The following is a 19451-nucleotide window of genomic DNA, read 5'->3' as shown; positions in this document are numbered from 1 at the left end:
AGCACAAGCAATTTCACGTGAAAATCCCATATAGTTTCCGCGAAGTAATTTTTCTCGCTTAAACATAAAAAAATCATTGATGTGAAAAACGTACTTTATTATAATTCGATGAAAATAACGTTTTTACAATGTGTAGATTGCTGGTCGGGTCTAGTCTCGTCCGAGGCTTTTAGGAAGTGGATTTACAAGAATGCTCTCCACGTATTCGAATACTGTTTGTGGATCCTGGTCGGCGTTGATGCGTGACGCCTAAAACAAATCCCGCCAAGTTTATAAAATTAGGTTTACTTTGCAAACAGATTGTAAGCATGCATGGTGGGAGTAACAACGGGATTAATCACAGGCAGAGTTAAAATACCTGCTGGTCAAAAACTGCACACACAGATACGACCCTATTACATTACATTACATTAGAATATAGAAACGTTATTTGAAGTGACATTTATATTGTTACGATGGTTATCATTCCATGCAAACGGGGTAAAAATAAAAGATATCCTTACTCCGTCCTCTGAATAATATTCGGACAACTCCTCCATATAAAGGTGATATTCATCCAGTCTCTTGCGAACTGCCTCCTCGCTGTCTTCCGGGTTTTGTCGGCATCTCTGCTTCACTTCATTAGAATGGGGCGGGTTGTAGATGGTGTGGAACCTGGAGATGAAGAGGTAGTGGTTTGACAGATTTTGTGCCAAAAATGAGGGCAACCGTCGCTGAAGAAGGACACTTTATTGGGCCGGGCGTTCTTTAGTCGTACCAACTTTTAGAGGCGGGGTTAACTTAACTCCAAGTGTATAACTTTGCTGCATTTTTGTACTAATTTAGCGTTGATAGTAGACTGCTGCTTCAAGTTACTAACTCGGGTAAAAAAAAAAAAATGCAAGGCTAGAGAACATTTGGGTAAAAATAAGTAAGTCACCTCTCTCCGCTGATTGGATCTGTAAGTCGGTAGCACAACCTTTCTATGACGCAATCGTCGGGAATATCCAGAAAATAAACTCGGTTTGGGCGAAGTCCCCCGTCTGCTAAACTCTGTCAAGAGAATTGTAATTAAAAACCCACGCAACGGCGGCTTATAACACGCACAGTCAATACTCTGTTTCTAATATTATTGACTTACCCAGCTATGATAGATGGAAAAGGGGTGTTTATGACGTCATAAGTGACGTGATAAATGGATCAACAATAAACTGCTCTGGTTTCGAACGTATACCAAGCAAAAAAAATAAACATGACGAACCTCGGCTTGTTCTCTGGTAAGCGGGAATCCGTGCAAGACCCAACCCTGTGACGAAGCGTCCAAGTTTGTCAATCGGTCGAGAATGATCTTGGACACCAGGGGGTTTGGAATGCGTTGTTTTTCCTTCACGAACTCTTTAACTGCCTCGCCCAGTTTTGTCTCGTTTGCGATTTGCTCCCTGATGACCGTTCCACACGACACTGTGATGTTGATCAATTTTTACAGCATGTTTACTTATTAAATGTTCCGACGACTGATGAACATTGAAAAACTTCTACGCAAACTCTTCATATTCAAACTAAATATACAAAACAGATTACCGTTAACCAGCTTGTATTTCTCAGCAAGTTTTTCGGCCATTGTGCTTTTTCCGCTTCCTGTTGGACCGATAAGAACGATACGTGGTGTGTGGGGTGCTTCGGTACGAAGTTGAGTGTTCACAAATGTTACAGTCTGGAATCAAATCAGATCGTCATATTGCGCGAGTAGAACTAACTAAAAATTATGGGAATCAAACCACATTGGTGCCGGATACTGATCAAGTCAGCGAGATACAGAACGCATACAACTAGAAGCTTAATATCACCTGTGCAAGAGCATCCGCTTTCGGTTGATCGGCGTTGATCAACTTGTGAATATTAGGAAAAGTCTGTTGGAGGCCGGAAACGTGGCGGGAATATTCCAACTATGAAACGTGAAGATTTGGTTGCATACGTTGAAAGTATGTACTTCAATGAAATTAAGTGTTTGTCACCCAAGTGGACAAAACAACTAAAACTGCCTACACATTTTCTTGCATATACTATTTACTGTGCCTATTGCACGGTGTCCAACCTATGATTATTAGCATCTGCTGTACACACACCATCATGTAAATATGGCAATATTTCCACATGCAAATTGGTCTGGTTACTATTATTTAACGCCAGTTTCCAAAACACGTACTAGTTTTTGTTTCATGTCCTTCTCTGAGATCCCATCTGGTTCCAATAGTCTTGCCTGCACAGAGGGATCCTGAGGCCAGTCAAATGTAGTATGATATACATCTCCTGTAATCGGGTCCACACGCTTTCCAGCTTGCCTTTCAATAAGTACTGTGTCAGGGGCATCTAACATCACTGAAAAAACATAAATATAATTTGGTGAATGACAAAATTACACAATATAAATAAACAATATTGATAAGTTCCAGTTTTAAGATATAAGTGAACTGTTGTTTTGTAAACAACAGATTCATATTGACAAAAAGTAATAACACCTCCAATTTGCAGCATTAATTTCAAAAGGGTTTATATTGAAATGCTGTCTTAAACATACTCTTGAGAAAGGTAAGCCGGGTGTAATTTTAGGCATGACAAAGTAATGCTTTAAGTAACTGTCAGCATACTAACATACCGACATGCTTAAGCAAAATTCCATTAGCTTGCAGGTCAATGGCTTGATGGCGATTTTGTGGAAAACCTTCAAGGATAAAACCACGTCGCAGGCAGTCTTTCCGTTTCAAGCGTTCCACAATTAGCTTTACCTGTTTACACATAGATTTCATAGTCTCTGTTAGCTTTTAAACACGGATTTTCTTGCAGTTGAATTGAATAAAATTGCTTTAGTAAGGTGTGTTGTCATTTTAATCATACAACAGATAAATTAAAAAAGGTATATCGTGTTTCCTATACTACATACTGACCCACAAGTCATCAGATACTGATTTGGAAGCAGCTAACAAAGATTTTGCTTCTTGGGCATCATCAGAGAGCTCGTCGTCAAGTAAAGTTTCTTGGTTAATGTGAACAGAGTTTATCCTTTTGCTCAAAGCAGAAGTCTGTGGTACAGGACTGCTAGTGAAATGTTTCTAATGTTTGAGCATTAAACACAACAAAATGGTAACAAGATAAGCTAGTATGATAATGTATTTCTGGTTGCAATAATGCATTAGGCCTACCACAATATATTTTTTACCAAATCCAAATGTAACACCCTTTTAATATTTTTTTATCATAAGCTTATAATTTATAACTTACAATGCCACTTTTTCCACTGGCAGGGGGTCCTAGTACTGCAATCTTTGACACTGTAAATAGTTTTAGTAAAAATGTTACAGTATATGTCTTTGGACCTGAAAATATCACAGCAAATACCGTCGTTATTGTCTCTTCTCAGCCAGTCAATCACGAATTGAATTGGTTCATCTGGTTTATCAATAATCAGTTGACTTAACAATCTCTGCAAATAAGAAATATTACAAATATCTTGTTTATACATAAAACATTAACAACAAAAATATTTATAAAAAACGCAAAACTCTTTACCTTGTACATGTCAAATATTCCATGCTCTTCTGCGTAAACTCCAAATTCAGGAGGAATTCGTAACGGTTTCTTTGTTGCATCCATAATGCGAAACAATTAAAGTTCTGATGCAGCAAAAGAGACGTTTTCAAATAATTCAAAACTACAAAATTGTTCAGATTCTGTTGTCATTGGAAACGTCAATAATGGATGACCGAATTTAATTTTTTAATGGATGACCGAAACGTTTTATGTAGATCGTTTAATTGCAATTCTACATGCAGACGATATCACAAAAACTTATCGCAAACGAAAAAATAACAATGCAATTAATTCTTCTGATTTTAAAATTCTTCAAAACAATTTCAAAACTTGAAAACTATAGTACTGACAACTGAATTTAAAGGCTTCAAATTCATCCGGAAGCACTCGCATATTTTGGCTCCTAAAAAATTGTAGTTGTCATTTGTTTTAATTATGTCGAGAAGGGGTTTTAGTTTTCAGGTAATGGAAAAGTTTCAACTACTTTTCCTGATGGGAATTCCAAACTTTTCTTTGTACTTCAAGCATAATATTCCTTTTGCCTAGTGTGAAGGGACAAATATGCTTTTGTTTTACGTCATCTGTATTTGTGAAATTCAATTTTTCGCCGGTCAGAGTTCAAGTAATCACAAACAACAAAAATCAACTGCCAAATTCCATTTTACGCATTTATATTTGTCTAGGAAAGTGTCTCAACACAAAGGAGACAAAAGTGCATTTCAAACAAAGCAACACACTCAATTAATGCTGGTGTGAAACAAATTTCATCTGAAATTCCCAAGAGTTCGAAACCGCAAAAATAAACAAATATATCACCTAATTTCATCATCTGAAAGCGAAAACTTGTAAATACCCTGGCTTGTTCATTAAAACAACACTCTATAACTGGAGATTAGTTGATGAGGAGCAACTTCAAAACGGCCACAGCAAGACCGTGTTGTCAACATCTGAGCACCAAACATTTGTAACCTTGTTTCCTTTTTTTATACAGTGTTGCTCAAAAGTGTATGGACTTTGCAGAAGAATGGTGATATTATCGATTATTATATATGCAGTGTGACGCCAAACAGCTTCTGCGAGACGTTTGCCTTTGTAAATAAGTCGCCTAATGATTACATTCGCTTTTGGTGCATTTTAACAAAACGGTTAACCTTAGTCCTACCACTGAGGAAAAACTAACGACAAAAATCGATAACGTGTCTATGCGGAGAGTGACAAAGCATACCAACACAAACCCACTGCAGACTTGGCAAGTTAGGCACAGTACAAACGAACGACGAATTTGATGCTGGGCGCCTTCTTCCACATGCTCTGAAACCGCCGTAAACCCTTGTCACAAGCCAGAATATCGCAGATAAAAGTAGCGACTGTGAGGGTTAATTTGAAGACTTCAGGCGCTTTCTGGGTGGTCCAGAAGGAGGAGATTGGATGGCTGCAAGGGCCCGAAAAGCGTCCGCCACCAAGTGAGGGTGTGAGCGCACCATCAAATTAAAACCGCCCGTTTCCATAACGTCAAGGGCATGACTAAACAAAGCAAAAATTCAGGTTAAAATTTAGTCCTGCGCAAAGTTGGGACAATGGTTAAATTACAACAATCTTTAAACTTTACTCCTCAACGTTATGTTACCTAATGCAGACATTTGCACCTAAACCCTTTTACACTAAACATAATGCATTGATTGTATCATTATTATTCACCCATAAATTTATATAAAAGTTTGACTTACTTGTTAATAAAATCAATTGCCATCTCTTTTAACTGGGAAGCATTATGTAAATCGGCTAGAATTAGAATTTCAGCAACGTTTTCAACAGATAAGTTTGAACAGAGAGATTCTTCACACATAACTTTGAGTCGTTCCAGGGCATACTGGTTAAACAAATGGATTTTAAAACAAATAATGTATCAGTGTATCTCATTAGACACACTTTGTTTTTTTATTTAATGTGGACAATTTTTTTATAGAATTGCCATACAAAATGTGTCTGTAAAGCAACCTTTCAAATTTAACACACACACAAGATTAAGCATATAGTGAAACAGTCCGAACAAATCAAGACTGAAAGTCACATTTCAAGATTGTAGTAACTAGATTAAATACAACAATACACATGGGAGTAAAACCAATGAAATTGTGTTTGACCTGTACAAAACACCAGAAAATATTATGAAATATAACCTTGTCAGCTGCGGCAAGCAAATCAGCTGCCATATCGTCCAAGTTGGGGGATGTCCCAGTATAAAGGAAGCTGAGCATTTCTTTGAAAACCTCATGAGAAATGTCAGAAATTTCTACTCGATTAAACTTGCTTTCTTCCATCTCATGTTCAAACATGGCTCGAAACACTGGTGAGCGAGCTGTTAAACAATTTTTTAATTCATGTTATGTTTCAAAAAGTAACATTGGAAACAACAAAAAGTTATGCAATCTTATTGAAAACATAATTTTCATAAAAAATTCATGTGTTCGCCCAATAAAGTTTAATGATCTACATAAAACATATTGGAGAATATTTTGTACATTTGAAAGCTGATGGAATATTATGCAAGAGACATTTATTTTACCCCACATGTGGAGGTGTATATTGTTTTGTGACAGCAAATCATTATTTAATCAAACGGCAGTAAAGCATATTGCAGAAAAATACAATTTGCAACTAACCAGATAATGCATGGATAAGTTGGTAGCATATATGTGGAAAAACATATGGTATTGTACAATGTGCAAAAGCTCCATCTTTAGAACATCAGGTTTTGCTAAAAACTAAAAAACTTACCAGCAACAACTGCTTTGTGTGCTTTGTATTCATTTCCATCGACGAAGAAGATACAATCAGTAAAATGAGATTGTTCAAGCAATGACTGCAGGTCCGTTGCCAAACGGCATTCAGGCACTTTCAACTGCATCATAGTTGATTGCCCAGAAATGTTAACAGAATCTTGGACAACACTAACCTAAACAACAAAAATAAATTAAGTTTATTGGGATAATATCCATCAATAAATGAATACACTATTTTGCAGGACCAGATGCATTTACAATAAAACTATTACTTTTGTTCACAAAACCTATTTTACAAAAAGCAGTCGTTAACATTTATAACTTAAATCTCGTTAATATACGTAAACATGCCTCCAGAGAAAGAAACAGCACATACCTCACAAAATAAAGTCAGTTTGTCATCTGGCAACAAACCATTAGTTTCATCCATCAAGAAATCACGGCGGATAAACTTTTTAAAGCCCCAATCTTTTCCTTGCACAAAACGGTAAGCACGCTGACTCTCTGCAAATTGAATGAAGCTTTACAAATCAAAGATGTAAAAAACATAACATTTAATGAGCAAAACGCAATACTGTTTTATTAATTTTTCCGACAATAGTTTAGCTAAACAGAAGTTTTTGGTTTTGTGTTTAGCTGTCATTTCACCAGACTGTGCACATTTTCAAAAGAATCACAACCGAAAAAAGATAGAGGAGTCAATGGCGAAGAAAATCGAGTTTGAAGCAATTTTTGCAAATTGAGATACTATTTTGCATGAATAAAGTGTTACTTGCTATGTAGTAAACTAATCAACATCAATACTTGAAGTAACACACAACGCAATACCATTGCAGGGCATGTGAAATGGCTACCAATGTGACTATTGATGGAGGCATTTCAAAACTATGCATATAGTGAAAGTATAGCTATGCTTTGTGTTTACCCATAGCTTTGGTTTCTTCTCGTTTGCTATTCAGAATAGAGAACTTAAACTTTGCACGAACTTCACTTTTGTGGCATGACACAAGTAGAAGATAAAGAGATAGGTAGTCTTTAGACTCTTCATCCAGTCCCTTTGGGTTAACCCGCAGACACCTAAAAGTTTAATTCGATTGACAACGCAGCTAAAACAAACAAATATGCAGATTTTACCATTTCATTTTATCATTTGCCCCAGAGGAAAATGTGGAACTGCGCAGCACCTCGCCCATTTCTTCACGACAAAAACTAAAATTGTTGATTGTCCACATATATGAAAACTTGACAACTTTAACCTGTAGAAAATACAATTGGATTAAGCAACGGCAGCATTTCTTCGTCGCTAGAAAGGAAATCGATATATCAATTTATCTAATACCATTTATTGTGTACGTAATAGGTGTAATAATCTTTTTTATATATCCGTAATAAAACAATATAAGGTTAAACAACGTGATACTTAATTTTTATGGGACATAGCACATTCAAAATAATTAAATGGGAAAGTTTACCTGTGTGTAACACCAATTCTCAGCAACTGGAGTGCCAAGCATGTCTGTTGGAGGTGCAGGACTGTTTGATCGCGATGAGGAGGCAGGCGCCGTGACTCTCTGTGTTGGTAACATTTCTGCAAAAGGTGAACCCTATACCACTACTATCTCCAAAACATTTTTGGCATAAATCTGTGTATATGCAAGGAAGTATTAGATGTTATCATAACGTGAAATTGTGTAAAACATGACGTAATCATTCTGGTATTAGACCAGGGATAATCAGCATTATTCTTGCTTTGACTGCTGCATTATGCAGATTCCATGCAAGCTACATCTTCTGGAAAATCAGGCAGTTGGTTAATGGTATCTGAAGGGCAATGTTTTGTATCAAATGTAATAATATAACATCATTTAATGATTCACACAGCCAACAATGTCAAATTTCAATACCTTATCATCATTTTGTTTGCAACCTAAATTGCTTTATGAAAGCAATTGTTTTATATCTTAAATTTGAAAATGCTTACTTCGATCAAAAGTATATCACATTTTTATAATACAAGCTCGTAGGCGGTATAGGCGTAGGACCTACAAAATCACAACAAAAAATTACAGGCAAAATTTATGTACTTGATACAAACGAGAAAAAGGTTTGCAAAAAATCGAACACGTTTGCAACAGCTCAAATCCACTTAAATACCACAGTTCGGGAAAAACATTTTCCTTTATTTTGATTCTTTATTTTCCCATGTGCCATAGACATCATACTAAACTCATTTGTTAAAATCATACAGATCAAACTATAGACGTCATACCAAATATAGCACATAACGTTTAAACAATTTCAAAGCAACACACCAATATTATTTTAAACAGCTTTTCGTTTTAATTGTTTGTATTTCAAACAAATTATTAAGTTTAACTTTTCTTGTAAATTACCGCATGCCTCGATTTGAAATAAGGCACAACAAACAAATACTGTTTTCAACGCCATAAAATGATAATCCGCTAAAATATGCATTGAATGTTACTTTTAAAATATATAAAATATACGCTTTTTTATTGTCGAATTAGTTTTGTTTGTTTAATAAAATACATGTAATAATTGGTCAAGATAATTTAATGTCTGTTGTTACTATTATTACGTGGAAAACATTGCCGCTGAGCTCCTAAACCGCGCTTGCTACGAGTCGATTAAATGAAAAGCGACAAAGTGTGCATCGGTGGTTGTGGAAGGGTGCATGTGTTTTAAAAAGTGTTGCCATTTTTTTGCAAAACGTGTTTAAACTTGAAATGTAATTATCATTTCTAGTTGCTAATAATGTTAATTTATTGAAATGAGTCCTGTGGTAATAACTTTATAGGCCATACTTGATTTTGTTATTTTCATTGCATTTTGAATTAGATTAAACTTTTTATTACAGTAAAAAGATGCTGGTATTTGTCCCAACAATTAATAAAACAAATATTTTTGTGCATTACAGGAAAGTCAAAGTGGTAAAAATGGGTGTAAAACCAGAGGAAGTCCGAGCAAAAGCAAGACAGCATGAGGACCAATCCTCTTCTGACTCTGACAGTAGTGATTCATCTGGAAGCTCATCAGGTAGTGATAGCAGCTCTTCCAGCAGTGAGGATTCAGCTCCACAAAGAAGCAGAGCAAGAGAAGCGAGAGAGCGAAGTCCTGCTAGAGTCAAAAGAAGAACTTCAGCTGGTGGTGCTCGCAGGTCAAGATCCCCACACAGGTCGGGTGTTCGGCGAGAGCACAGAAGTCCATCACCAAAACCTACCAAGCTACATATTGGAAACCTGACAAAAAACATTAACAAAGATCATATCATGGAGATATTTTCTTATTATGGGAAAGTAAAAAGTGTTGATTTTCCAACTGAAAGAAATGGTTTTCCAAAAGGTTTGGCTTATGTGGAGTATGATGATCATGCTGAAGCAGAAAAAGCTGTAAAGTACATGGATGGTGGTCAAATTGATGGTCAAGTTGTTGCAATTCGATCTGTTTTGCCAATTCGTCGTCGTGCTCCACGTAGGCCATCACCGCCAATGATGAATCGAGGCGGTCCGAGAGGTTATCTTCCACCACCTCCTCCGATGTGGCGAAGATCACCACCAAGGCGCCGTAGGCCTCCCCCACCAAGATCTCCCCCAAGAAGGCGACGTTCCCCATCACCACCACCAAGGCGTCGCCGTGCACGTTCCCGTAGCAGCTCCAGCGATTCAAGCTAATGTGAACCACAAATGAAAAAGTCAACAATCATAATTGTGAAGTTGTTTAAAGTGGAATTGTACCTTTTGGCACCGGTCATTCTACAAACTACTTGTGGACTAGATACATTTAGGGTTAACTGCTCCATTTTTAGTAGTGTTGCTATCATGAAATTTGTGACTGTTGGTGTAAATATTGACTTTTTTAATGGCAAACACTTCAAATAAACCAACTGCTTGTGTTTTTAGGTTACTTTTAATAAAATGTTGCCCTTGAAGTTATTTCGTTTTTTTCCAAAAAGTGTTTCCGCTGCAACTGCACAGTTTGCGCTGTAAGTATTTTTGGCCATGATATATATAACCTCTTGTGAAAAACATAACAGACTGTAAAAGAACAACAGTGATCTGTAACTTTTGTATTTAACCTCAATATGTTTTGTGCAAAACTTTGAAAATAGTGGACAGCTTGTTGTTGATTTTAGGCGAAGCCCTTTGTTAAACCAATCACAAAAGTCTGTTCATACTACTACTGGGTCATGGGATTTGGAAGAAGAAAGCATTTTTACTGGGGATCATGAACAACTAAGAAATTCACTTAAAAAAGTAAATGCAGTTTGATAATTTTGCATTTGTACAGAGCATCAGTTGCTTACTTCTTGTGTGTTCTCAACAAACTGTAACTACAAAGTTTTTGCATAGATAATTGACACAGAAATTAACCCATTTGTTGATGCTTGGGAAGATGAGAACATATTTCCAGCTCACACAGTATTTAAAACGCTGGGAAAATCAGGGTTTCTCGGTGTAACTAAGCCAACAGGTACAAATCAGCATTGCATTTACCAGATTAAATGTTAGCAAAAAATAACATTTTCTCTACTTATTATTCAATTAGAATATGGTGGTCTTGGGTTGGACTACAGCTATAGCGTTGCGGTTGCTGAAGAACTTGGCACTATCAGATGTGGAGCAATACCAATGGCTGTTGGAGTGCAGACCGATATGGCAACGCCTGCACTAGCAAGGTGAAATTTTTTGGTCAAATTTTGATAAAACCTGATAGTTATTTTTAAATTGACACTGTGTGATCTATACTTGGTTTTATGAATTTTGCCTTAATTTGAAAACTAAACTGTTGTGAAAACAGTTATCAGTTAAACAAAGATCATCATTTGCATTTGCATCTGTCAAAAGCATTCTGATTCTTTTTGAAAGTTGTTAGCTTTTACACAGTGACAAGGGGTAACTTCTTTAGATTCGGAAGCCATGAGCTGAAAGAGCGCTTTCTTGAACCATCAATTTCTGGAGACATGGTTGCTTGTTTGGGTGTAAGTGAAACAGGAGCTGGATCGGACGTTGCAAGTGAGTTTAACTAAAGAAACTTAAGTATGGAAATTTATTACACAATGTTTTTTGTTTGTCCTTGCAATTTAACTTGGGGCATAGGTTTTTGTGAAGACTGTGCCTTTTAAAAAAAATCTTCTATGCTTGCGGCTGTTTAGATCCTGATATTTCTGTGCACTTTTGATGTTACACTGTCTTATGTGCTTTTAATAAAGTATTGTTGTTTGCACAAAATGATTTACTAGTTTTGCTGCAGGCATACAAACAACGGCAAAAGAAGATGGTGATGATTTAATTATTAACGGAGGGAAAATGTGGACCACCAATGGAATGCAGGTAAATTAATCTGCACCCCTTCAAATAACTAGGATGTTTTTCCAAGACTTATATAATATAATAATTCATTATGCCGAAACAAGATATTTAAAAATGTTGATACAAAATGCCAGGCATGTCTTAATAAACAATCCATGCATAAATGTTTTTGTGCAAATCATAGGCTGATTGGATGTGTTGTCTTGCCATAACTGGTGATGGAGCTGTACATAGCAACAAGTCACTTGTCTGTATACCTATGGACACACCAGGTGTTGTTCGCTTGAAAAAGATTGAAAAACTAGGAATGAACTGCTCAGACACAGCACAGGTTGGTGCCATTTGTAAACAAATCTATAAATATGTACTCACTATCTACTCATAATTCTGAGAATAAAGAGACTGACCCTTACTGTTGTAAATAAATATTCTCAAAATTATGAGTAGATCTGAAAGTTGTTCCGAAGTTTGTGGGCAACCATTTCGCAACATGTACTCAGTATGTTTGTTATTTAAAGCCCTATCCAGTTTCATATTGTTATGTTTTTTTATCTTATGTTTCGTTTCTAGATATTTTTTGAGGATGTTCGTGTGCCCAAATCGTTTGTCATTGGTGAAATCGGAAAAGGCTTTACTTACCAAATGCTGCAATTTCAGGAGGAGAGATTATTTGGCACAGCTGGAAGTAAGAATTTCTCAAACAAATGAGTACCGCATTTACTCGAATGTATAAGCCGCCCTCGATTGTAAGCCGCATTGATAAAAAATTAATGTAAGCCGTGCATAAATGTTATGGGCAAAGTCAGGTGCCCTACAATGATATTTATCAACAAATCTGTCGTTTGAACTTGTCAGATATGCTGATATCTGTGTGTGATAAAACGTATTGGAACAGCGGAGAGAGTTAATTAAAAATATAGACATAATGTCGGCACCTCACTAAAAATTGTAAGCCATCCCGATTGTAAGCCGCACAAATAGTAGGTTAAAAAAGTTCGGCTTACAATCAAATAAATAGGGTAATTGTGTTTGTGGTGTGATATTATTTTCTGGCTATATGTCTTGTATGTTGAGCGACATTGTGCATGAATCATCAAGATTTTAGATATGGTAGTTGGTGTTAATCACTGGTTATTTGTAGCTTTAAAGCCATTGGAGATTGCAATTAGCGAAACAATTGAATACACGAAACAGCGAAAAATATTTGGACGATCAGTTCTTGACAACCAGGTGGTTCATTACAAATTGGCCGAACTCCAAACAGAGATTGAAGCGCTCCGTTCTCTGTTGTACAGAGCTACAGGTAAGGTCGAATTTTTTTTCAATGCCCAATAATGAAGGAGTTTAATTTTTCTGCGTGTCTTGTTTTTAACAATGTTACGTTTTATCGTTGCGAAACCAGTAAACAACTTTGATAGCATTGCAAATGCACAATTTATAAATTATTACGTCTTTTAAAATCTGATTGATTTAATGTTTAGAATTTAAACAATTATCACTTTTGCAGGGTTATACATAAAAGGCCATGATGTGACGAACCTTGCGTCGATGTGCAAACTAAAAGCAGGTCGCCTGGGTCGCGAGGTTTGTGACTCCTGCTTGCAATACTGGGGAGGCATGGGATACACCAAGGAGGCAATTATATCAAGATATTTTCGGTATGTCTAAAATTTTGGATTGATTCAACATTTTTTTAGATTTTGCACCGATGGTCTAATCACTTTAAATTACTTTACTTGAAATCCAGCTAAAACCCAAAACATGGTTTTGTTTCTTTGCATTTAATGTTATAAATGATTCAAGGTCTGCAAGTGGTTCAACTATATTTTATGTAACTCTAATTTTGTTTTAAAGGGATTTCCGACTTCTCTCTATTGGAGGTGGAGCAGATGAGGTCATGTTATCAATTATTGCCAAGTACATGGGCACATTACCCAGACACCATCCAAAATAGAAGCGGTTATTTTCTTTAATTACTTGTTTCCATGACAACATTTTTTTTTAATTATGCAAAGTATTTATTGTCATGCGCTCACACAGTGATCAGCAATAAACATGAAATATATGATATGGATGTAATACTGGCATGATGTTATTTGGCATTTAATCATCCTACTTTGCTTACAAGTAAAAACAAACACTTACAATAAGGTTAGGTTTCAGTGATTGCAGAAAAACGATACCTGAAATTGGTTAGTTTACATATGATCACAGGATATTTACTTCACAATCTGAGTATTTGTAAGTTAAATGAAAATTACTTGCGCGGCTTCATTGCATATTTATACAATCCTGAACCAGTAGCACTGTAAAACTTTAAGGTCATATGCATGGAGTCTGCATCCAGCGTGGCAAAACCACCAAGGCCTAAAATATTAGCCCAATGATATTGCAATGATCCGGTTGGTATGTTTCCCATGTGGGTTGTACTGGGATCAACGACATCCACCGCTCCAGAAACAAAGTATTCAACTGTTGAGTTGACCTCTCTTATGTGCTGTTGATTGTGAAAACCATAATATTATTCATGCAACAAGGTTTATTATTGAAACAAATAAATCTTAGTTCAGCACAGGTTGCTATCGAGACTCTGTGCACAAATTACTTAAATGTAACAGGTAAACAGAAAACAGGGCTTGGTTTGATTTGCATAAATGTGTGGTTTGTTAGAAGTCATCACTGGGTTGTTGTATTGTTTAAATCATTACACACCTGCAAACTATGGTCATGTCCACTGAAGTAGGCATTCACAGCATACTTTTCCAACAAAGGTTTAAGTTTGTCAACAAGACATTGAGTAGGGCCATGCTCAGCAACTGACCACACAGGGAAGTGGCCTGCTACCAACAAATAACTGCTTCTGCAAATATCACAAGATGCAAGGTTAAAGGTCGTGCCCAACCAAGACCAGGAAATGGGAAAGGCATATCTTGTGACTTCAAGTAATGGCATGTGATGTGACCCATGTAGTGGTGGTCACCAGAACCTTTTTGAAACTGTGTTGACAATTACAAACAGTTTCTTACTTGCTGTTTTTAAGCTTATCTTCAATAAACTCTAACTGGGACTCTACATGGTGGTCGACAACATTGCCGTCAGGTTGGCTTCCCCATTTGTCATGCTCAGTATTGCCGCACAGTGTGACCGTGTCGATCATGACCATTGTCATGTTGACAGTTGGGTATACTATATCAATGCTATACCTGTGAACAAAAAACTAACTGACTTCTTTTTTATAAGCATGTTTAAAATATGTCTTTTAAATAAAACCATATGCAAGACATATAATATTCACATGAATATCACTATTCATATGAAGAAAGAAAGAATTAGCCTCTTTTATTAATACTACAGACAACAAAATGCTGAGATGGAAATTACCACAAATCAGGAAAATTCCATCTTTGCGAATGTTTGGAATAAGCAAGTTGCCCCGTCACATTTCCATAATGGTCGTGATTACCGGCAAGTACAAACCATGGTACTTTGTTGAAGTCTGCATCATTGAAAACATTCTCGAAGGTTTTCTGCATGGATATTAAGTTATTGATTGACAAAAACTGCAGTGAAATGTTTGCACAAAGATCGTAACATTGTTGATTTTGCAATGAAAATCAGAGGCTTACAACACAGAAAACAATACATATGTACCTTTGTCAGTAACAATACTCATATGGGAATACAATTAACATCAATAATTTTAAATCTTCACATAGTATTGACTTAAAAATTTAAGCAAGTTAAACCAAGAATAAACAGTGGGTTATCAGCGAATGTGAATACAATGTTATCTGGCAATTATGTACCTGAAAGCGTTGATCATATTCATCTGTAACACCATTGTAGTAAAAGTTGTCCCCCAAGGCAAATAGCATTTGTGACTTTTCCTCGTTTGCAACTTTAATGATCCTGCCTGCTGTGACTTTCTCAAACGGTGAATAATATGGCCAGATTGGCAGCCCTCCCCAGTCTCCCATAACTATCGTCCTGATCACATTGTCGTCTGTAAAATAAAGTGTGAAAAATAATTTGTTTCTGTATAACAAGACATGCATAAAAAACTGTGTACATGTCTCTAACATGATGACTCTTATTGGCATATTTATTGCAAAAAAAAAAAAAACAAACATTATTATTTGGGTTTTCGTTTATTTCAGTGTTTGAGGAAAGCAAACAAAAAAAAATTGACCATATAACAAAATTAATTTCTGTCTACTATCTGCAGCCCAAATTGGAATGAGTAATTCATGCCATAAAAACTAATACATTACATATCATACAAAAAACGTTCACCAGTCTATGCAATTGCCCCAAAACACAAACTTTTCAGTTTTGTCTGTAATTTTTACACAAAACTTGTTATATCATTAGCTTTACCAGCTGTTACTGTAAGAGTTCTTGTTGATGTGTCGTAACGTTGTGTCAGTTCACAAAGTGAAACATCAACCAGAAAAACAAGGAATGTCAAAGCAAACAATCTCATAATTAGCACAACCTTCTGTTTTCACCCCTGAAAAAGAAAATATGTGTATGGTGCAGTAACGTACGAGTTGCCCAAAAAATGCCATTGTAGGCATGGAGTCTAGGCATTGTAGACATCGTAATCATTGACGGCTTCTTAGGAATGGTAGGCATCCACTCAATGCCTATATTACCTAGACTAAATGCCTATAATGCCAACGATGCCTGGACTCAATGCCTACAATGCCTAGACTCAATGCCTACAATGCCTATAGGCATTTATACTATTGTCATTCTGGCAGAATCCAAATTTAATTTTTCGAAAAATCAGTTCCGCATCATTAGGCAGCATTTCAGGATAAGGTTAAACCTACACAAATGAGTTTCTTCTGGGTTTATGTCATAGTATGAAACATAATTTTGAAAAATAATCAACTAGGCAACTATATCGCATCAATACCACAGCAAAAGTTCCAGATTTTCTATCACAATGACCTCAAACACGGGCCTTTTTACGATTTTCGCTTTACCGGTGACGTCACTTTCAATCAAGTGCCAAACCACTTTCCGCTTCCTAGAATTTATTTTAAATTTCAGTATCTGTCAAGAATTGCGTGCTGAACAGCGTGAAAGTAATAAAAATCGGTAGAGATATCACGTATTCCATCAGAATGACCTCAAACACGGGCCTTTTTACGATTTTCGCTTTACCGGTGACGTCACTTTCAATCAAGTGCCAAACCACTTTCCGCTTCCTAGAATTTATTTTAAATTTCAGTATCTGTCAAGAATTGCGTGCTGAACAGCGTGAAAGTAATAAAAATTGGTAGAGATATCACGTATTCCATCAGAATGACCTCAAACAGGGCCTTTTTACGATTTTCGCTTTACCGGTGACGTCACTTTCAATCAAGTGCGAAACCACTTTCCGCTTCCTAGAATTTATTTTAAATCTCAGTATCTGTGAAGAATTGCGTGCTGAACAGCGTGAAAGTAATAAAAATCGGTAGAGATATCACGTATTCCATCAGAATGACCTCAAACACGGGCCTTTTTACGATTTTCGCTTTACCGGTGACGTCACTTTCAATCAAGTGCCAAACCACTTTCCGCTCCCTAGAATTTTTTTTAAATCTCAGTATCTGTCAAGAATTGCGTGCTGAACAGCGTGAAAGTAATAAAAATCGGTAGAGATATCACGTATTCCATCAGAATGACCTCAAACACGGGCCTTTTTACGATTTTCGCTTTACCGGTGACGTCACTTTCAATCAAGTGCGAAACCACTTTCCGCTTCCTAGAATTTATTTTAAATCTCAGTATCTGTCAAGAATTGCGTGCTGAACAGCGTGAAAGTAATAAAAATCGGTAGAGATATCACGTATTCCATCAGAATGACCTCAAACAGGGCCTTTTTACGATTTTCGCTTTACCGGTGACGTCACTTTCAATCAAGTGCCAAACCACTTTCCGCTTCCTAGAATTTATTTTAAATCTCAGTATCTGTCAAGAATTGCGTGCTGAACAGCGTGAAAGTAATAAAAATCGGTAGAGATATCACGTATTCCATCAGAAAATCGTTTTGAAATCACAGCCACCGCTCCACCAGATAAGCTATACTTGATCACATCGATTAGATAATACAGATTTTGGCCTAGATGCACTGTTTCGCAAGTGCACAAATTGCCTGGCAAAATGTACAATTACGATATCTACTAGAAAATGCAGCAGCAGTAACTTTTTATTATAGGATCAGCCCGGCTTATAATCAGGAATATATATTTCGCCCCTTGGGCATCTTCAGTTCCTGCAGTAAACATAATAAATGATTTTAAAAATGTCTGAAAAACAATAACAGTTTACGATATCTACCATTGTAATCAGACAACTCGATAATGTTTCCAGTTCATGCTTTAAATACCATAGCTACCAATTTTTTTTTTTTTTTTTTTTGCAGTGTGGCGATCCTGTCTTGTCGTGCGATAGGAAACATTTCTGCTTAACATCTTATCATGAAGGTGAGTTTCCCATGTTTATCAACCATCGATATAGCCTGTGAGGTACTTAATATTATCCGATTGGAAGTTTGTATTGACGAATGTTAGTGTCAAAATCGTCTGATTCTTAACTTATTTCTATGCCGGCATTAACTTCCGTTGCAAAACCTCTTGATTAATTGTGCTAATTGCCCATGGTGGTTGACTTGATCCGGTATTGTGTATGCTTGAATTCAATTTTTAAATCGCAGTATTAAGTATGTTGATACACATGCCAAACACGTTTGCTTGTCTTTTTATGAACACGCCTATCCCTAAGCGAATATGTCCATGCAATCATATTTATTTTCACTTCCTTTTAATACGAAGGTTGTTTAGATTTATATTTCGCCTTGTTAAGGCGTCAGCAGCGTAAAAAACTGAGCTCAAACACAGGTCCAGCAAGTGTGGCGACTTACAACTCAGAAACTATAGATACGGTAATCGATGGACAGCCTACCAGGGTAGCTTGGTTTCATGATCCAGGAAGGTTTGAAACACTGATTTTACCTCTCGTTTGTTTTTCTTTTTTTAGGCCTATTATTAGCATTATGCACACCTTTATCGTCATTTTGGAGTGTAAAACCTCCTGTAAACATACATTATTTCTTCGAGTAAAAATTGTGAAACTGACGTTCTGTTTACATGCCCTTTATCGATTTAATTCTTCTCATTTACGCCTATATGTTGTTTTTGTCATGACATATTTTATGTGGTAATCCTTTGTCACATGACACATCCCATATATAAAAATATATCCTAATATCTGGGATTGAGTACTTTGTAGCTTCATTCGGTTAAATTGCAGTCGTGTGATGTAAGCCGCCTTTGACATATGGGTAATTGTTTTGAGGGTGAAATAGGGGACGCAATCGCGTTGACAAGAATTTGCATTGACACCTACCAAGCCGCATGCGGGACAATGCCAAAGCTGGAACCTGCATTAATAAAAATTTGTAGCACATTCCATCGTTCGGGGAGTTTGTTTGTGACAGGCCTTGTAAAGGGCGTCATCAGTTTTTCGGAATGCAAAACACAGAAGCAGCGTAAAAAACTGAGCTCAAACACAGGTCTAGCACGTGTGGAAACGTATTTACTTAGCAGCTATACATACGGTAGTGATGAAAATTTTTTTCATATCACGAGACTATAATGTTTAATCGGTAACGCTTTTGCCCTTTCTGACCACTTCATTTGATTCTAAATCGATTCCATTCTATTTTAATCCATTATTATTCTATGCTGTTTGGTTGCATTATGTTAATAAACAATTA

The 19451-nt window shown here is 36.4% G+C and overlaps 5 protein-coding genes across 6 annotated transcripts; 2 read left to right on the top strand and 3 right to left on the bottom strand.

The window, feature by feature from the left end:
• Positions 1-37: 37 nt before the first annotated feature.
• Positions 38-3703, bottom strand: LOC145898458 (adenylate kinase 8-like). 2 transcript variants are annotated; one of them, XM_082986915.1, is made up of 13 exons: positions 3547-3703; positions 3376-3460; positions 3259-3308; positions 2925-3059; positions 2636-2765; positions 2186-2358; positions 1827-1925; positions 1561-1693; positions 1241-1440; positions 920-1032; positions 504-654; positions 128-249; positions 38-57 (listed from the first exon to the last, which is right to left on the bottom strand). In XM_082986915.1, the coding sequence occupies exons 1-12, from the start codon at positions 3628-3630 to the stop codon at positions 151-153; spliced, it is 1452 nt and encodes a 483-aa protein (XP_082843041.1). In that variant the 5' UTR covers positions 3631-3703; the 3' UTR covers positions 38-57; positions 128-150. The 2 variants fall into 2 exon arrangements, with proteins under 2 accessions (XP_082843041.1, XP_082843040.1); XM_082986914.1 differs by lacking the exon at positions 38-57 and having other exon boundaries at positions 88-249.
• A 435-nt stretch (positions 3704-4138) lies between these two features.
• On the bottom strand, positions 4139-7989 carry LOC145897055 (speckle-type POZ protein-like). The gene is made up of 8 exons (XM_082985212.1): positions 7823-7989; positions 7485-7606; positions 7276-7427; positions 6727-6854; positions 6346-6523; positions 5748-5926; positions 5295-5437; positions 4139-5091 (listed from the first exon to the last, which is right to left on the bottom strand). The coding sequence occupies exons 1-8, from the start codon at positions 7934-7936 to the stop codon at positions 4944-4946; spliced, it is 1164 nt and encodes a 387-aa protein (XP_082841338.1). The 5' UTR covers positions 7937-7989; the 3' UTR covers positions 4139-4943.
• Positions 7990-9292: 1303 nt separating this feature from the next.
• Positions 9293-10045, top strand: LOC145897130 (uncharacterized). The gene has a single exon (XM_082985308.1). The coding sequence runs from the start codon at positions 9308-9310 to the stop codon at positions 10040-10042; it is 735 nt and encodes a 244-aa protein (XP_082841434.1). The 5' UTR covers positions 9293-9307; the 3' UTR covers positions 10043-10045.
• A 174-nt stretch (positions 10046-10219) lies between these two features.
• LOC145897127 (putative acyl-CoA dehydrogenase 6) lies at positions 10220-13675 on the top strand. Its single transcript, XM_082985306.1, has 11 exons — positions 10220-10353; positions 10504-10624; positions 10721-10841; positions 10917-11046; positions 11277-11383; positions 11622-11701; positions 11865-12011; positions 12251-12365; positions 12822-12983; positions 13188-13338; positions 13535-13675. Exons 1-11 carry the CDS (start codon positions 10286-10288, stop codon positions 13632-13634), a joined length of 1302 nt encoding a protein of 433 aa, XP_082841432.1. The 5' UTR covers positions 10220-10285; the 3' UTR covers positions 13635-13675.
• A 57-nt stretch (positions 13676-13732) lies between these two features.
• On the bottom strand, positions 13733-16304 carry LOC145897128 (tartrate-resistant acid phosphatase type 5-like). Its single transcript, XM_082985307.1, has 6 exons — positions 16058-16304; positions 15487-15683; positions 15062-15207; positions 14707-14883; positions 14393-14540; positions 13733-14177 (listed from the first exon to the last, which is right to left on the bottom strand). The coding sequence occupies exons 1-6, from the start codon at positions 16161-16163 to the stop codon at positions 13938-13940; spliced, it is 1014 nt and encodes a 337-aa protein (XP_082841433.1). The 5' UTR covers positions 16164-16304; the 3' UTR covers positions 13733-13937.
• Positions 16305-19451: the final 3147 nt, after the last annotated feature.

Source organism: Ascidia mentula, chromosome 4, assembly GCF_947561715.1.
Source record: "Ascidia mentula chromosome 4, kaAscMent1.1, whole genome shotgun sequence".
Classification (NCBI taxonomy): domain Eukaryota; kingdom Metazoa; phylum Chordata; class Ascidiacea; order Phlebobranchia; family Ascidiidae; genus Ascidia; species Ascidia mentula.
Note: the sequence above shows the minus strand (reverse complement) of the source record. Positions and strands in the feature narration are given on the sequence as shown.